This window comes from Sinocyclocheilus grahami, unplaced genomic scaffold, assembly GCF_001515645.1.
Source record: "Sinocyclocheilus grahami isolate Dianchi unplaced genomic scaffold, SAMN03320097.WGS_v1.1 scaffold25.1, whole genome shotgun sequence".
Lineage (NCBI taxonomy): Eukaryota > Metazoa > Chordata > Actinopteri > Cypriniformes > Cyprinidae > Sinocyclocheilus > Sinocyclocheilus grahami.
This window is the reverse complement of record NW_015505204.1, coordinates 1563093-1576740: the sequence shown is the minus strand read 5'-3', so window position 1 is coordinate 1576740 and position 13648 is coordinate 1563093. Positions and strand designations below refer to the sequence as shown.

The 13648-nt window shown below is 36.9% G+C and overlaps 1 protein-coding gene and 1 long non-coding RNA gene across 3 annotated transcripts in view; one reads left to right on the top strand and one right to left on the bottom strand.

The window, feature by feature from the left end:
- LOC107563997 (uncharacterized) overlaps window positions 1-482 on the bottom strand; it is a 91309-nt gene extending 90827 nt beyond the window's left edge. The window contains exon 1 of the long non-coding RNA XR_001606174.1: window positions 292-482. This is a non-coding gene — a long non-coding RNA (uncharacterized lncRNA). The remainder of the gene's footprint in view (window positions 1-291) is intronic.
- LOC107563986 (nocturnin-like) lies at window positions 62-9494 on the top strand. Of its 2 annotated transcripts, none has more exons than XM_016248972.1 (3): window positions 62-254; window positions 7678-7950; window positions 8878-9494. In XM_016248972.1, exons 2-3 carry the CDS (start codon window positions 7686-7688, stop codon window positions 9492-9494), a joined length of 882 nt encoding a protein of 293 aa, XP_016104458.1. In that variant the 5' UTR covers window positions 62-254; window positions 7678-7685. The 2 variants fall into 2 exon arrangements, with proteins under 2 accessions (XP_016104458.1, XP_016104448.1); XM_016248962.1 differs by lacking the exon at window positions 62-254 and adding an exon at window positions 5379-5626.
- The last annotated feature ends 4154 nt before the right edge of the window (window positions 9495-13648 follow it).

Genomic DNA, 13648 nt, shown 5'->3' with positions numbered 1-13648 from the left:
ATTTGAATGCAGGCGCCCCCTTGAGGACGAATCCTGTGTTTCTACATGCATTACCACTTCAATCCATCAGATGGCAGTGTAACACCGTTCATCAGGAATCACTGGTCCTATATGACCTTGCGTTAGTTTACAGCTGTTTTTGTGCCTTGTGTATGCTCGAGGAGGTTACTTGTGTTTCCAAAAGGAGGCAGATCGCATCGACACACGCAATAACCGAGCTACAAGAGGAATATTCAGTGTTTGAATCCAATCTGGTGAGTGACCAAATCGGCTACGCATAGCCACGCTCACCTTTAATGTATACGCTATGTCGTCCTTTATGTCTTCTCTGCATTTGTTCCTTTCTGTTTCATCGATGATCGGTGGGCGCAGCGCACATTATTGATTTCACACTGTTGTCCAAACTACCTCCATGAACTGTAACGTAGGCGAAGTTCTTGAATCACAAATCATGTTAAAGTGCTGCATGTCCTCCAACTAGCTCTTGTGATGGTCTCGGTTTAAGATCGATAACGTTACTGTAATGCGTTCAACTGAGTCCACTTGTTGATAAACGTATTATTCACATTTAAACATTAACGTTACGGCATTTAAGAAACAATAGGCTGCATAAGTTTACATTTGAACCTACTACGAATAATTAAATGATACAGTTAGTGATGCTTCCATGTGAAAATGTTGTCCTATGACTACGATTATTTTATTATGAACAGTTACGCAGTATCAACCAAGTAACGTTAAGAGTGATAGGCTAGTTCTAAATATTAGCATGGATATGATCTTCTCGTAACGTTAAGCACGAGGCCGCAGGTATTCACAATCATAACATCAGCACTAAGAGTGATATTGACTTCATAAAACAGTTCAATGAAGATAATACCGAGTAACTTACACTTTTAGACACAATATCGCCAGTTCCAAACAATGCCAAAGCAGGATAAATGGTTAGCGTCACTGAGAAACACACAGCAATGGCGTTTCCGTTCTTGATGAATTGGTTACTTTAACGAATCGATTGTATTAATGATTCAATGACTCGTTCATAATACATTTTTCGCCACCTACTGTCATAGCGATGTAACAAACATTCCCACCATTAAAGGGATAGTTCACCCAAAAATGAAAATTCTGTCATTAATTACTCTTGTCGTTCTAAGCCCATAAGACCTCCGTTCATCTTCAGAACACAATTTAAGATATTTTTGATGGAATCTGACAGCTCTCTGACCCTTCCATAGACAGCAAGGGTACTACCAAGATCAACGTCCAGAAACGTAGCAAGAAGATCGGTAAAATAATCCATGTGACATCAGGGGTTCAACCGTAATATTACGAAGCTACAAGAATACATTTTGTGCGCAAAAGAAAAAAATAAAACGACTTTATTCAACAATTCGTCTCCTCTGCGTCACCCTAGCGCTATTTTGGAGAATATCCACTGAGCGCAAACAGCGTATTGTTCTGTGTCAGCCGCACCACACGGATACTTTGTTTTCGTTCAAATCAAAGCACAAACAATGTAGAAAGCCATGTGGTGCGGCTGACACAGAAGCACAAAAATCCTAGGTATATGTGACTTTCTTCTTTCAGATGAATACAGTCAGAGTTACATTAAAAAATGTCCTGGCTCTTCCAAGCTTTATAATGGCAGTGAAGGGCTGTTGACATTCAATAGTTTAACAGAAGTCCAATAAAGTGCATCCATCCATTAGGGGTGTGCGATATATATCGCATAAGTTTACATTTGAACCTACTACGAATAATTAAATGATACAGTTAGTGATGCTTCCATGTGAAAATGTTGTCCTATGACTACGATTATTTTATTATGAACAGTTACGCAGTATCAACCAAGTAACGTTAAGAGTGATAGGCTAGTTCTAAATATTAGCATGGATATGATCTTCTCGTAACGTTAAGCACGAGGCCGCAGGTATTCACAATCATAACATCAGCACTAAGAGTGATATTGACTTCATAAAACAGTTCAATGAAGATAATACCGAGTAACTTACACTTTTAGACACAATATCGCCAGTTCCAAACAATGCCAAAGCAGGATAAATGGTTAGCGTCACTGAGAAACACACAGCAATGGCGTTTCCGTTCTTGATGAATTGGTTACTTTAACGAATCGATTGTATTAATGATTCAATGACTCGTTCATAATACATTTTTCGCCACCTACTGTCATAGCGATGTAACAAACATTCCCACCATTAAAGGGATAGTTCACCCAAAAATGAAAATTCTGTCATTAATTACTCTTGTCGTTCTAAGCCCATAAGACCTCCGTTCATCTTCAGAACACAATTTAAGATATTTTTGATGGAATCTGACAGCTCTCTGACCCTTCCAGCAAGGGTACTACCAAGATCAACGTCCAGAAACGTAGCAAGAAGATCGGTAAAATAATCCATGTGACATCAGGGGTTCAACCGTAATATTACGAAGCTACAAGAATACATTTTGTGCGCAAAAGAAAAAAATAAAACGACTTTATTCAACAATTCGTCTCCTCTGCGTCACCCTAGCGCTATTTTGGAGAATATCCACTGAGCGCAAACAGCGTATTGTTCTGTGTCAGCCGCACCACACGGATACTTTGTTTTCGTTCAAATCAAAGCACAAACAATGTAGAAAGCCATGTGGTGCGGCTGACACAGAAGCACAAAAATCCTAGGTATATGTGACTTTCTTCTTTCAGATGAATACAGTCAGAGTTACATTAAAAAATGTCCTGGCTCTTCCAAGCTTTATAATGGCAGTGAAGGGCTGTTGACATTCAATAGTTTAACAGAAGTCCAATAAAGTGCATCCATCCATTAGGGGTGTGCGATATATATCGTCTGTGATAATATCGTAATTGTTGTTTTAACGATGTGCGATTTGACACTATCGAGTATTTTGCAAAACCCATTCAAAACATCCCTCAAAAGCGCATGCATACATTACGTGAAGTCTAGACTAACAGAATATGAAGAATATTAAAAACATTAGGAGTCAGCTGTCTTCGGCAGTCCTTAAGGTACCAGCACAATAACACACTCAGCAAAATATCGTCTAATTATCGTTATCGATAAAATCCCATAAAATATCGCACACCCCTACCATCCATTATTATAAAAAGTACTCCACACAGCTCCTGAGGTGAATCGATGTGTTTGTGTAAGAAAAATATCCATATTTAAAACTTTATAAATGGTCATCTCTAGCTTCCGTCAACTGTTCTACACGTGTTAACAAGAGAGTAGCATTCCAGAGGATGATGTAGGATGTATTTTTGGGTGAACTATCCCTTTATAATCGCTTGTGTAGTTTTTTTTTTTTCACTAGCTAGCAGGAATGGGAGTGGAGCAAATACCTATATGTTGTGTCAGATCAGTGTTTGGTCTTCATGTTGCATGACGCAACGATTGATGTTTTTTCTTCATTTTGAACTTATTTTCATTGACCCTTTTTTTGTCCGAAACATAATTTCTGTGATAATATTTGTTTATAGGCCTACAACTTCTGTGTGTAAGCAATAGTGCACTTGCAATTGTGTTACTGTTTAAATAAATAAAACCGATTCAGATTAGAACATCTTTTGAGGGTATTTACACCTTAATGCATTTTGACTGATTGGATCGTTATCTATTTGAGTTCACACATTCCATTTACACATCCTTTGTGACAGTTAAAAGGTGTTTCCATATATAATTACAAAAGTGCGTAGTGGGAATGTAATGTGGATGTACTACATTCATCATGTTGTCATTGTCACTACACTGCCATTCACAACTCCTTTCCTGTGGCCTCATGGGATTGTAAAGCGTCCATCAGATGCACACTTCACAATCTTGCTGGAATTTGTAGGTCATCCAGGCACTTTTCGCTTACTGTTTTATGAATACTGTGAATTCTGACATACTACTCTTTCCCATACTGTTTTTCACCTACTGTATAGTTAGCCATAGTCTTTTCATGATTTTATAAAAGTGATGATACGCATGAAGTGGCAAGTATAGACAGGTACTTCATGTACTCTGAAACACAAATGTCATTATATCTTATCTTGTATGATTTCTCATGACCGCTTCAGCTGTCACTTACAATTAACAGCTTCTTTTATGGCACAGATAAGCAGGTTAACTAGGAGTCAAACTGCAGGAGATCTGATTAATCTCATGAATGAGATGAGAGACAATATCTTCATTTATTGGAGGATCTTTTTCTTACAGTGCCATGTTAACCCTTTAGTAGAGTCCTATTGATCTAACCCTTCATCTGTAATAATAGTGTTGCTGTACTTCCCCACATTCTGTTTGTGTGGATGAAGCTATTTTCGATCTGTGACTTTTAAGCATGACCTCAAACTTAATGTTGAGTGGCACTGAGGTATATTAGCACAATATTGACCTGAAAGATATGACACTCCTTTACATTCCTTCCCAAAACGTACAGTGGCACTACCATGGTGGAGTGATGGGGTCAAATTTCAGTGTTCTGTCACTTTGATATACTGAATACATGGGCCATATTCATATACCATGCTATTACCAGGCGTTCCAGTTGTGTGTAAGTATTAGAAAAGTTAAATGTAATTTCTGCGACTTTTAAATATTCTATTAATTTCCATGGCTTTTCCAGGCCTGTAAATCACAATGTTAAAAATGTCTTTATATTTGTAGTTTTCCGTGGGAACCAGAATACCTAACATGCCATTCAAAAAGTTTGGGGGGTCGGTAGGATTTTTAAATGTTTTTGAAAGAAGCGTCTTATGCTTACCAAGACTGCATTTATTTGATAAAAAAATACAGTAAAACCTATAATAACTTAAAATGTTTTGCCTTAGTAGAAATTTCACACAGCATTCATTCATTCATTCATTTGTAACATTATCAATGTTTTTACTGTCACCTTCCAATCAATTTATTGTGTCCTTGCTTAATAAAAGTGTTAATTAAAAAAAAAATCTTACTAACATCAAACGTTTATTCAACCATGGCACATTTTGTCAGAGATTTTAAATGATCTCTTTTAAGTAACATAAAGTAAGACAGTAGAAATGTATTAAAAATGTTAGAATGATTAAATCAACATTGTGTTTTTGAAGCATATCATGATCAAATGCTGACTTAGTAGCATAAAATGCGTGCCAAAAAAGTAGGTGACTGTTGCTACAGATTATTGGGAATGTACAAACCGCTAACGTTGTAATCTTGCCCAACTTCCTGAATGCCAACTCGCACAGTTAGAGACATTCGCCATTAAACGAATTACACCATATGTTATTTATCACACTTTTGCAAGAAAAATGGTGTGGTTTGTTGTGTTTTGTTAACGTCAGCATTTTGCTTTGGTACTAAATGCGTATAGTGTGAGGTGCAAAAACCACATGTGGTGACATGGTTGCTTTATGTACCCTGGGACACCCTTCTGACCTGTGTACTACTCAGCACGTGTGTGTGCGTCCATATGTTCTCCTGACGTCTCAAGTCTGTAATCTCATTCTGTCAGAAGGAGTTTAACACACGCAGCCAGTTGTGCATTTCTGCTGAGCATCGCTCACACAACCTTACAACAAACACACACACTGCTGTAATAGACTTGAAATCCAGACCTGAAATCATGGAGGTTGTTGGTAAGATTCCTATAATTCTAATGATAGATATCATTTTTATTGGTTGGTTAAATAATTTTAATGTTTAGCTTTCTATCTGTGCCACTTGGTTTTAACTCCATTTGTGTTTTGAGGACTTGAGGTGAACCCAATATAATATATAAGGTCATAAATGGACATTTTTATGTTATTTAAAACTGTGTAGCCTGTATATTTACAAAGATGTACTATGTTGATACCGTGGTGCAGTGATGGTATCAAATAGCAATACAATGGTACTTTGACATATGCACTACTGTTCAATAGCGTGGGATCAGTTAGATTTTTAATGTTTTCGTTTTTTTAAAAGAAGTGTCTTATGCTCATTAAGGCTGCATTTATTTTATGATCAAAAATGCAATAATATTGTGAAGTGTTATTATAATTTAAAATAATGTTTATACTACAGTCTTCAGTATCACATGATCTTTCAGAAATCATTCCAATATGCTGATTTATTATTAATGTTGGAAACAGTTAGCATGTTTAATGTTTTTGGAACCTTAATACTTTTCTTTCAGGATCATTTGATGAATAAAAGTTCAAAAGAACAGCATATATTCAAAATGGAAATCTTTTTTAGTGCAGTGATGGTATCAAATAGCAATACAATGGTACTTTGACATATGCACTACTGTTCAATAGCGTGGGATCAGTTAGATTTTTAATGTTTTCGTTTTTTTAAAAGAAGTGTCTTATGCTCATTAAGGCTGCATTTATTTTATGATCAAAAATGCAATAATATTGTGAAGTGTTATTATAATTTAAAATAATGTTTATACTACAGTCTTCAGTATCACATGATCTTTCAGAAATCATTCCAATATGCTGATTTATTATTAATGTTGGAAACAGTTAGCATGTTTAATGTTTTTGGAACCTTAATACTTTTCTTTCAGGATCATTTGATGAATAAAAGTTCAAAAGAACAGCATATATTCAAAATGGAAATCTTTTTTAACAACATACACATCTTTACTATCAGTCTTTACTATCACATTTTATCAATTTAGCATGTACTTCTTAAATAAAAATATAAATGTCATAGCATACTGACCCCAAACTTTTGAACAGTAGTGTATGTTGTGCAAAATAAATAACATACAACACTAGATGAACACGCCAGTGATATCAGTATCCTAATAAATGCTGTTTTATTTTATATGGAGCAGGTTGCACTATGAAGTTTGTCATGTTTACATGTAATTTCTGCAGGGGTGTTGTTAACAGTTACTACATTTGCACTGATTGGTGTCAGCACAAAATAATAACTATATAATTGAAATAATTAAAGAAATTTTATAATAAAAAAAATAGTTTTAATGAAAATATTATTTATCATTTTATAGTTACAATTATTAATTATTTTGTATTTACTTTTGTAATTATTTTATTTTATGAATTTTATTTAGTCACACAATGAGATCTATTCAAGTGCCATTAAAGATTATGATATGGTTAAATTAACTCATTTAGCAACATTGAGCAGCAAACCCCCCAGTGATCTATAGAGCTCAGAGGCAGCTGAGTTCAAAGCTAACCAGGCGTTAATCAAGGCATGTTTAGTTGTTTACGGGTCTAGATGGATTACCAGGAACCTACAGACCAACAGAAAGCTCTGGTGTAGCCAACCAGGACGTTCATTTAAAGTGAAGAAGTCTACACCTGTGAACTTGTATGTTACTGAGACCTTGAGATCAATGGAGCTATTACATGCATGAACGCCTCTCAGCTCTGAGTGTGACGTGTTTTATACAAGTCATGTCTGGCCGGTCCTACTTGCTGCTCTCAGTATAAATGAATTAACCATGTGTTTGCTTGTCCTATTTGAAAAAGATACAGGATAGAATGTTAAAGTAGAAGTGGTGGTAAAGCCTGATTTAGTTCAGCACAACTGCTAATTGTAAAGGTGTGTTCACACTGACAGCTATTTGCAGCAATGTGACAGAGAGTTTAAGAGAGTTGGTGATAGAAATCCGGGGGGGGGGGATCAAGAAAGATCCTGATGTGATTGGTTGTTTTGTTTCTTTCAGCATGTTCCATGGGCAGCAGCACTAGCAGTCTCTACAGTGCCCTGGCTAAGACCGTCAGCAGACCTGCTCTCCCTCACCCGTGTGACTCCACTTACAATCCAGGTAACGATCTGGATCTGGATCAAGACCCAGCGGACCCTTTGGAGCTGCTGCGGGAATGTAGAGAGGTTTTGAGAAACCGGCCAGCCCAGCTGCAGAGAGCTTTCGTTCAGACCGGGCATGGAGACGCCAGGCAGACGATCAGAATTATGCAGTGGAATGTACTTGCACAAGGTATAAATCTTCATAAAGAAATTACACAATGACATATGTGACCCTGGAGCACAAAACCAGTCTTAAGTCACACGGGTATATTTGTAGCAATAGCCAACAATACATTGTATGCGTCAAAATTATCAATTTTTCTTTTATGCCAAAAATTAGGTTATTAAGTAAAGATCATGTTCCATGAAGATATTTTGTAAATTTCCTACCGTAACTATATCGAAACTTAATTTTTAATTAGTAAAATGCATTGCTGAGAACTTAATTTGGACAACTTTAATGGCAATTTTCTCAATATTTTGATTTTATGCACCCTCAGATTGTATCTCAGCCAAATATTGCCCTATCCTAACAAACCATACATCAATGGAAAGCTTATTTATTCAAAACTTAATTTAAAAAAATTGACCCTTATTCCCTTCGAACTGGTTGTCTTTAAAATACAAATCTTGTGTAATCCCAGGCTATCTGTAATCAGAAGCACATTTAAAACTGGAATATAATTTCATTTCATTCACGTTTCATAAACACATAATCCTTTCTGGATTACAAGCCGCCATCAAAATGATACATTTAATTATTCTAGCTGCTGTGAGAAAAGGCTATAAACGATCCGCCACCTGCAGCATCCTCACATGCGATAGCCTAGTAGCCCAGACAACTTCTTTATGTTTACAGAAGTGACGTAATGACGCAGCGGCATGCTCAAATTTCCCACGAAAACCTACCTGTACAACTCAAATTAGAAAACATTATTATAAGCTGACCGTTGTGAATCGGGCTAAATTTAGGTGATAGTTTCGAACACTGGCTGGTTATGTACTTGCTCAAATATTGATTTCGGATCATTTTTAACCAAAAAAAGTTACGGACTGGAGCTTTAAAGTCATTTTCATTTAAACCGTTTTTTTCCAACTTCTCTCTGTCCTGTTACAGCATTAGGTGAAGGCATGGACAGTTTTGTGCAGTGCCCCATGGATGCTCTGAACTGGGCTGAAAGGAAGTATCTGATCCTGCAGGAGATCCTAACCTACAGACCTGACATCATTTGCCTACAGGAAGTTGATCACTACTTTGACATGTTTCAGCCTGTCCTGGCAAGTTTGGGCTACCAGAGCAGTTTCTGCCCCAAACCGTGGTCTCCATGTCTGGATGTGGAGAACAACAACGGCCCAGACGGCTGTGCTCTGTTCTTCAATCACAAACGCTTCCAGTCACTTAACACAACACACTTACGACTGTCCGCCATGATGTTGAAGACCAATCAGGTGGCGATCATCACCACTCTACGCTGCCGAGCAACAGAACGTGCGTTTTGTGTCGCAGTGACGCACCTGAAGGCACGGAGTGGTTGGGAGGTCCTACGCAGCGCTCAGGGCTCGGATCTGCTACGGAACCTACGAAACGTTGCACAGAGAATCGAGACCGAAGAAAAAACAGATACCGACGTACCTCTGATCGTATGTGGAGATTTTAATGCGGAGTCGTCAGAAGACGTCTATAGGAATTTCGCAACATCTAGTCTGGGATTGGACAGTGCGTATAAGCTTTGAGAATGTTGGTTTGAAAGCAAAATGTTACATTTATTTTATTCCTAATATATGACTAAAAAAAAAATCACGCTGGAAATATTTTTTGGTCTTATTGTTGGCAATGTCATGACAGTGTGCACAAATAAAACTGTTGCATTGTGGTATTTCATATTGACAAAAATAAAGTATGTTTGGGAGGGTATCAAATTCTGCTTATAGTGTAACAGTCTTTTTTCACTTCAATTATTTATTAATGAACCATTTCCCTATTTCTGTGGAGCTCACCAGTGTAAAATTGTTGTTTTTTTTTGGAAAAGAGCAGCTTGGACATTAGCTAAAATATCTCCTTTTGTGTTCCACAGAGGAAAGTAAGTCATAAAAGTTTGGAAAGACATAAGGGTGAGAAAATGATAGCACAATATTCAGTTTTGTGTGATATTATTCCTTTAACCTCTTACTATGTTCCTGACTTTGAGAATGTTGGTTTGAAAGCAAAATGTTACATTTATTTTATTCCTAATATATGACTAAAAACAAAATCACGCTGGAAATATTTTTTGGTCTTATTGTTGGCAATGTCATGACAGTGTGCACAAATAAAACTGTTGCATTGTGGTATTTCATATTGACAAAAATAAAGTATGTTTGGGAGGGTATCAAATTCTGCTTATAGTGTAACAGTCTTTTTTCATTTCAATTATTTATTAATGAACCATTTCCTTTGTGGAACATCCCCAAAATGGTCATTTCACAGCTAGTTTCACCAGAGTCTACATCATTTCAGACAGTTAAACTATTAGTACCCGTCACCTGAGCTCTTAATTTTATAGTCATGCATTATTACTTCCTGCAGGGTTAAACAATTTTATTAATTATAAATTGCCTCTCTTTTTTTTTTGTTAGCTGTAAAGGCCACTACAGAAAGAGGTTGCAACTCCATCCTTCTTGGCAACTAAAAATAAGTTTAGAAAATAATAGTATATTTTATTTTAACATTCGTTTTATTCTAAGTAATGATAATGGTTTTAATGGGTTTAGTTTTAGTTAACTATTAAAAACCAAGAGTGAAACCTGAACAGGATGTGTTGTGGAGCTTTAAGAGATTGTGGTGTAGAGTGTCTGTGTGGAAAGGTCACGTTTCTGTCCAGATCACACAACAAATGTAACCATAAACACATTTAGTAAACACACTGCCCCCTCTTGGCTGAATATATAACTGCATGAACACAGCCAACAAATACAACGTCTAGCTGCAGACTGTAGCACAATGACTTAATGACTAGATTTCCATTGAAATCTCTTTTGCGAGAATGCAAAACCAGTAAAACATGTGCTCATATTTTGTGTGGGTGTATGAACTCCGTTTCAGCCTCATTTTCAGTGCACTTGAGGCCTTACTTGCCTTCTTTTGTTGGCAAGGACTATCTGGCTTTAGGCTGTGTTCACTAGGTCTGGTTGTTTTTAGTCTGTGGTCAGATTTTCTGCCAGTTTGATTTTTGCTGTGCAGGTTTTGCTTCTGGCTTGTTTTTATCAGTTATTTGTGTTTCAGTTTGTCTCTTTGACCCAGCTTGGCATATTAAGAATTAGATTTTATTTTTATTATCAATGGGTATCAAACATAGTCCCAATTCTGTTCTGCAATTATATGGATTTTTTTTCCTAGTTTGTATTTCTTAGGATAAAAAAGTCAAGTCACCTTTATTTATATAGCGCTTTTAACAATACAGATTGTGTCAAAGCAACTGAACAGCATTAATTAGGAAAATAGTGTGTCAATAATGCAAAATGACAATAGTAAACACTCATTTTTCAGTTAAAGACAGTTCGTCATTCAATTCAGTGATGTCCTCATCCAGCTCAGTTCAGTTTAGTTTAAATAGTATCTTTGCAATCAAGTCAACGATATCGCTGCAAATGAAGTGTCCCCAACTAAGCAAGCCAGAGGCGACAGCGGTAAGGAACCAAAACTCCATCGGTGACAGAATGGAGAAAAAAACCTTGGGAGAAGCCAGGCTCAGTCGGGGGGCCAGTTCTCCTCTGACTAGACGAAACCAGCAGTTCAATTCCAGGCTGCAGCAATGTCACATTGTGCAGAGGACTCATCTGGTTCCTGTAGTCTTGTCCCGGTGGTTGTGAGACAAGGTCTTTACAGGGGATTTGTATCTGGGGCTCATCTAGTTGTTCTGGTCTCCGCTGTCTTTCAGGGCTGTGGAGGTCCTTTCTAGGTGCTGATCCACCATCTGGTCTGAATACGTACTGGATCTGATGGCTACGGTGACCTCGGAATAAGAGAGAAACGGACTAATATTAGCGTAGATGCCATTCTTTTAACAATGTAGCAAGTACATTGGGTGTTATGAGAAGTGTTCCCGGTTCTGGTTGACCTAATTAATGCAGCCTAAAAAATCCTTTAACGGATTTGTATATTAGAAGCGTATTAGTGTGCTATGTGTAAGCCAGGTTAAAGAGATGGGTCTTTAATCTAGATTTAAACTGCAAGAGTGTGTCTGCCTCCCGAACAATGTTAGGTAGGTTATTCCAGAGTTTGGGCGCTAAATGGTCGTCAAGTTTATTTGTACAGCGCTTTTTACCATACAAATCATTGCAAAGCAACTTTACAGCCAATTAAGTTTCTACAATATTTAGTGGTAGCTTATCAGTGGTGACTGTCAGTTAATGTACGGAAAAATCCATTTAAGACGTAATAAAACAGACGATGAGCACTATTAACAGCAATTATTATATGATGCAATCAAACTTCTAGCAAAATGTGGTAGTTCTGTATGTTGTTTCAGGGTTGGCATCATCGGAGGTCCTCTGAGGGCTTGCATCATCTCTTCTCAGGTGTTCTGGATCCAGACTGAAGCTTGTGTAAGTGAGCTGTAATTCACCAAAAGCCATATTTTCCTCTGACATTTGCATAGGATTGTTGCATTTTAGCACCTAGTGGCAGTTACACAGTGGCTGGTTGCATAAAATAGTCTTATAAGTCATCTAATTTTTAACACTAAAAGTCAGATTGATGAATCACTGCTAGTTGGTCAGACTAGCTCTTAAGTCTAAACAGTTTATGCAACCAGCCCCAGAACTTAAAAAATTGGTTGCGAAGTAGCCATTAAGACATATGCACATAAACATTCCAGAAACAGTTTTCAAAGAATGTTTTAGTGGAAAAATATTGGTAAATCCCACTCCGTTTTAAATCACATTTAGCCTGGCGGTTGCAAGCGGTCTAGCAGTAAATGTTCAAATATTTCAATGCATCTAAAGCTCAAATCTTTCAAAGTTGTCATTTGTTGGCGATCATAAAATAGCGACCCAAGATGCAACAAACAAAACAGCTCTGCAGCTGACACAGAGCTATCAAAAACAACACCACTCAAATTCAGGAATATTTTTTGTATTAGAGTAAAATCTACTTGAGTACACTTTGAAACAAGAGTACAACAAAATAGAATATACTTCAAATGTTGAATATACAAACTAGATTATTCTGAACACAAACATCTTGTTCTCCCTCTTTAAGGACTAATAAAATCAAAAGAAAAATGCGCAACAAATGTATCTGAAGTGAGGATGCATGCTGATGATTGACCTTTTTTTTTTTGGGGGGGGGGGAAATTGGCATCATTCCAGGATTTGGATCCAGATATACTTACACCTAATCAGTATGGTCTTTTTTATCTGGATGATTGAGATGAGAATGCAAAAATGCTTTGCAGTTTGTTTGCCAATAATACTGTGCTTGGTACAATGTGTGAGGGGAAAAAAAAAAAACATCGCACAAAGCATGAGCATAACACAAAAGCCTAATAAGCTTGATTTAAAAGAATAACGATAAAAACAAAACTTCTAAGGCTGCATTGTTTATAAATTCAGTAAACTGTATAATTCATATATACAAAGTCCATTTCTTCCCTTAGTAGAGGAGGAGGGAGAATCGACAGGTTCCTGTGAAACACGGGCAGAAGCATGCGCTCACAGTGATCGTCAAAAGAAACTGCTGGTTTTGCCTTGCAATTTAAAATGTTAAAGAAAAAAAAAAACTTTATACCAGTTATAAAAAGTTGAATTTATCCTCCCTCGAAGGTTCACATACTTGACTACTTTAACTACTCACTCCTTAGTGTTATGCTTAGCTGTTATTAGTGTCAAAGTTAGATTTAAAAAAATAA

Coding starts and splice junctions, on each gene's coding strand:
- LOC107563986 (XM_016248962.1), top strand. Junction 7,951..8,877: donor GTGGAATGTACTTGCACAAG/GTATAAATCTTC, acceptor GTCCTGTTACAG/CATTAGGTGAAGGCATGGAC.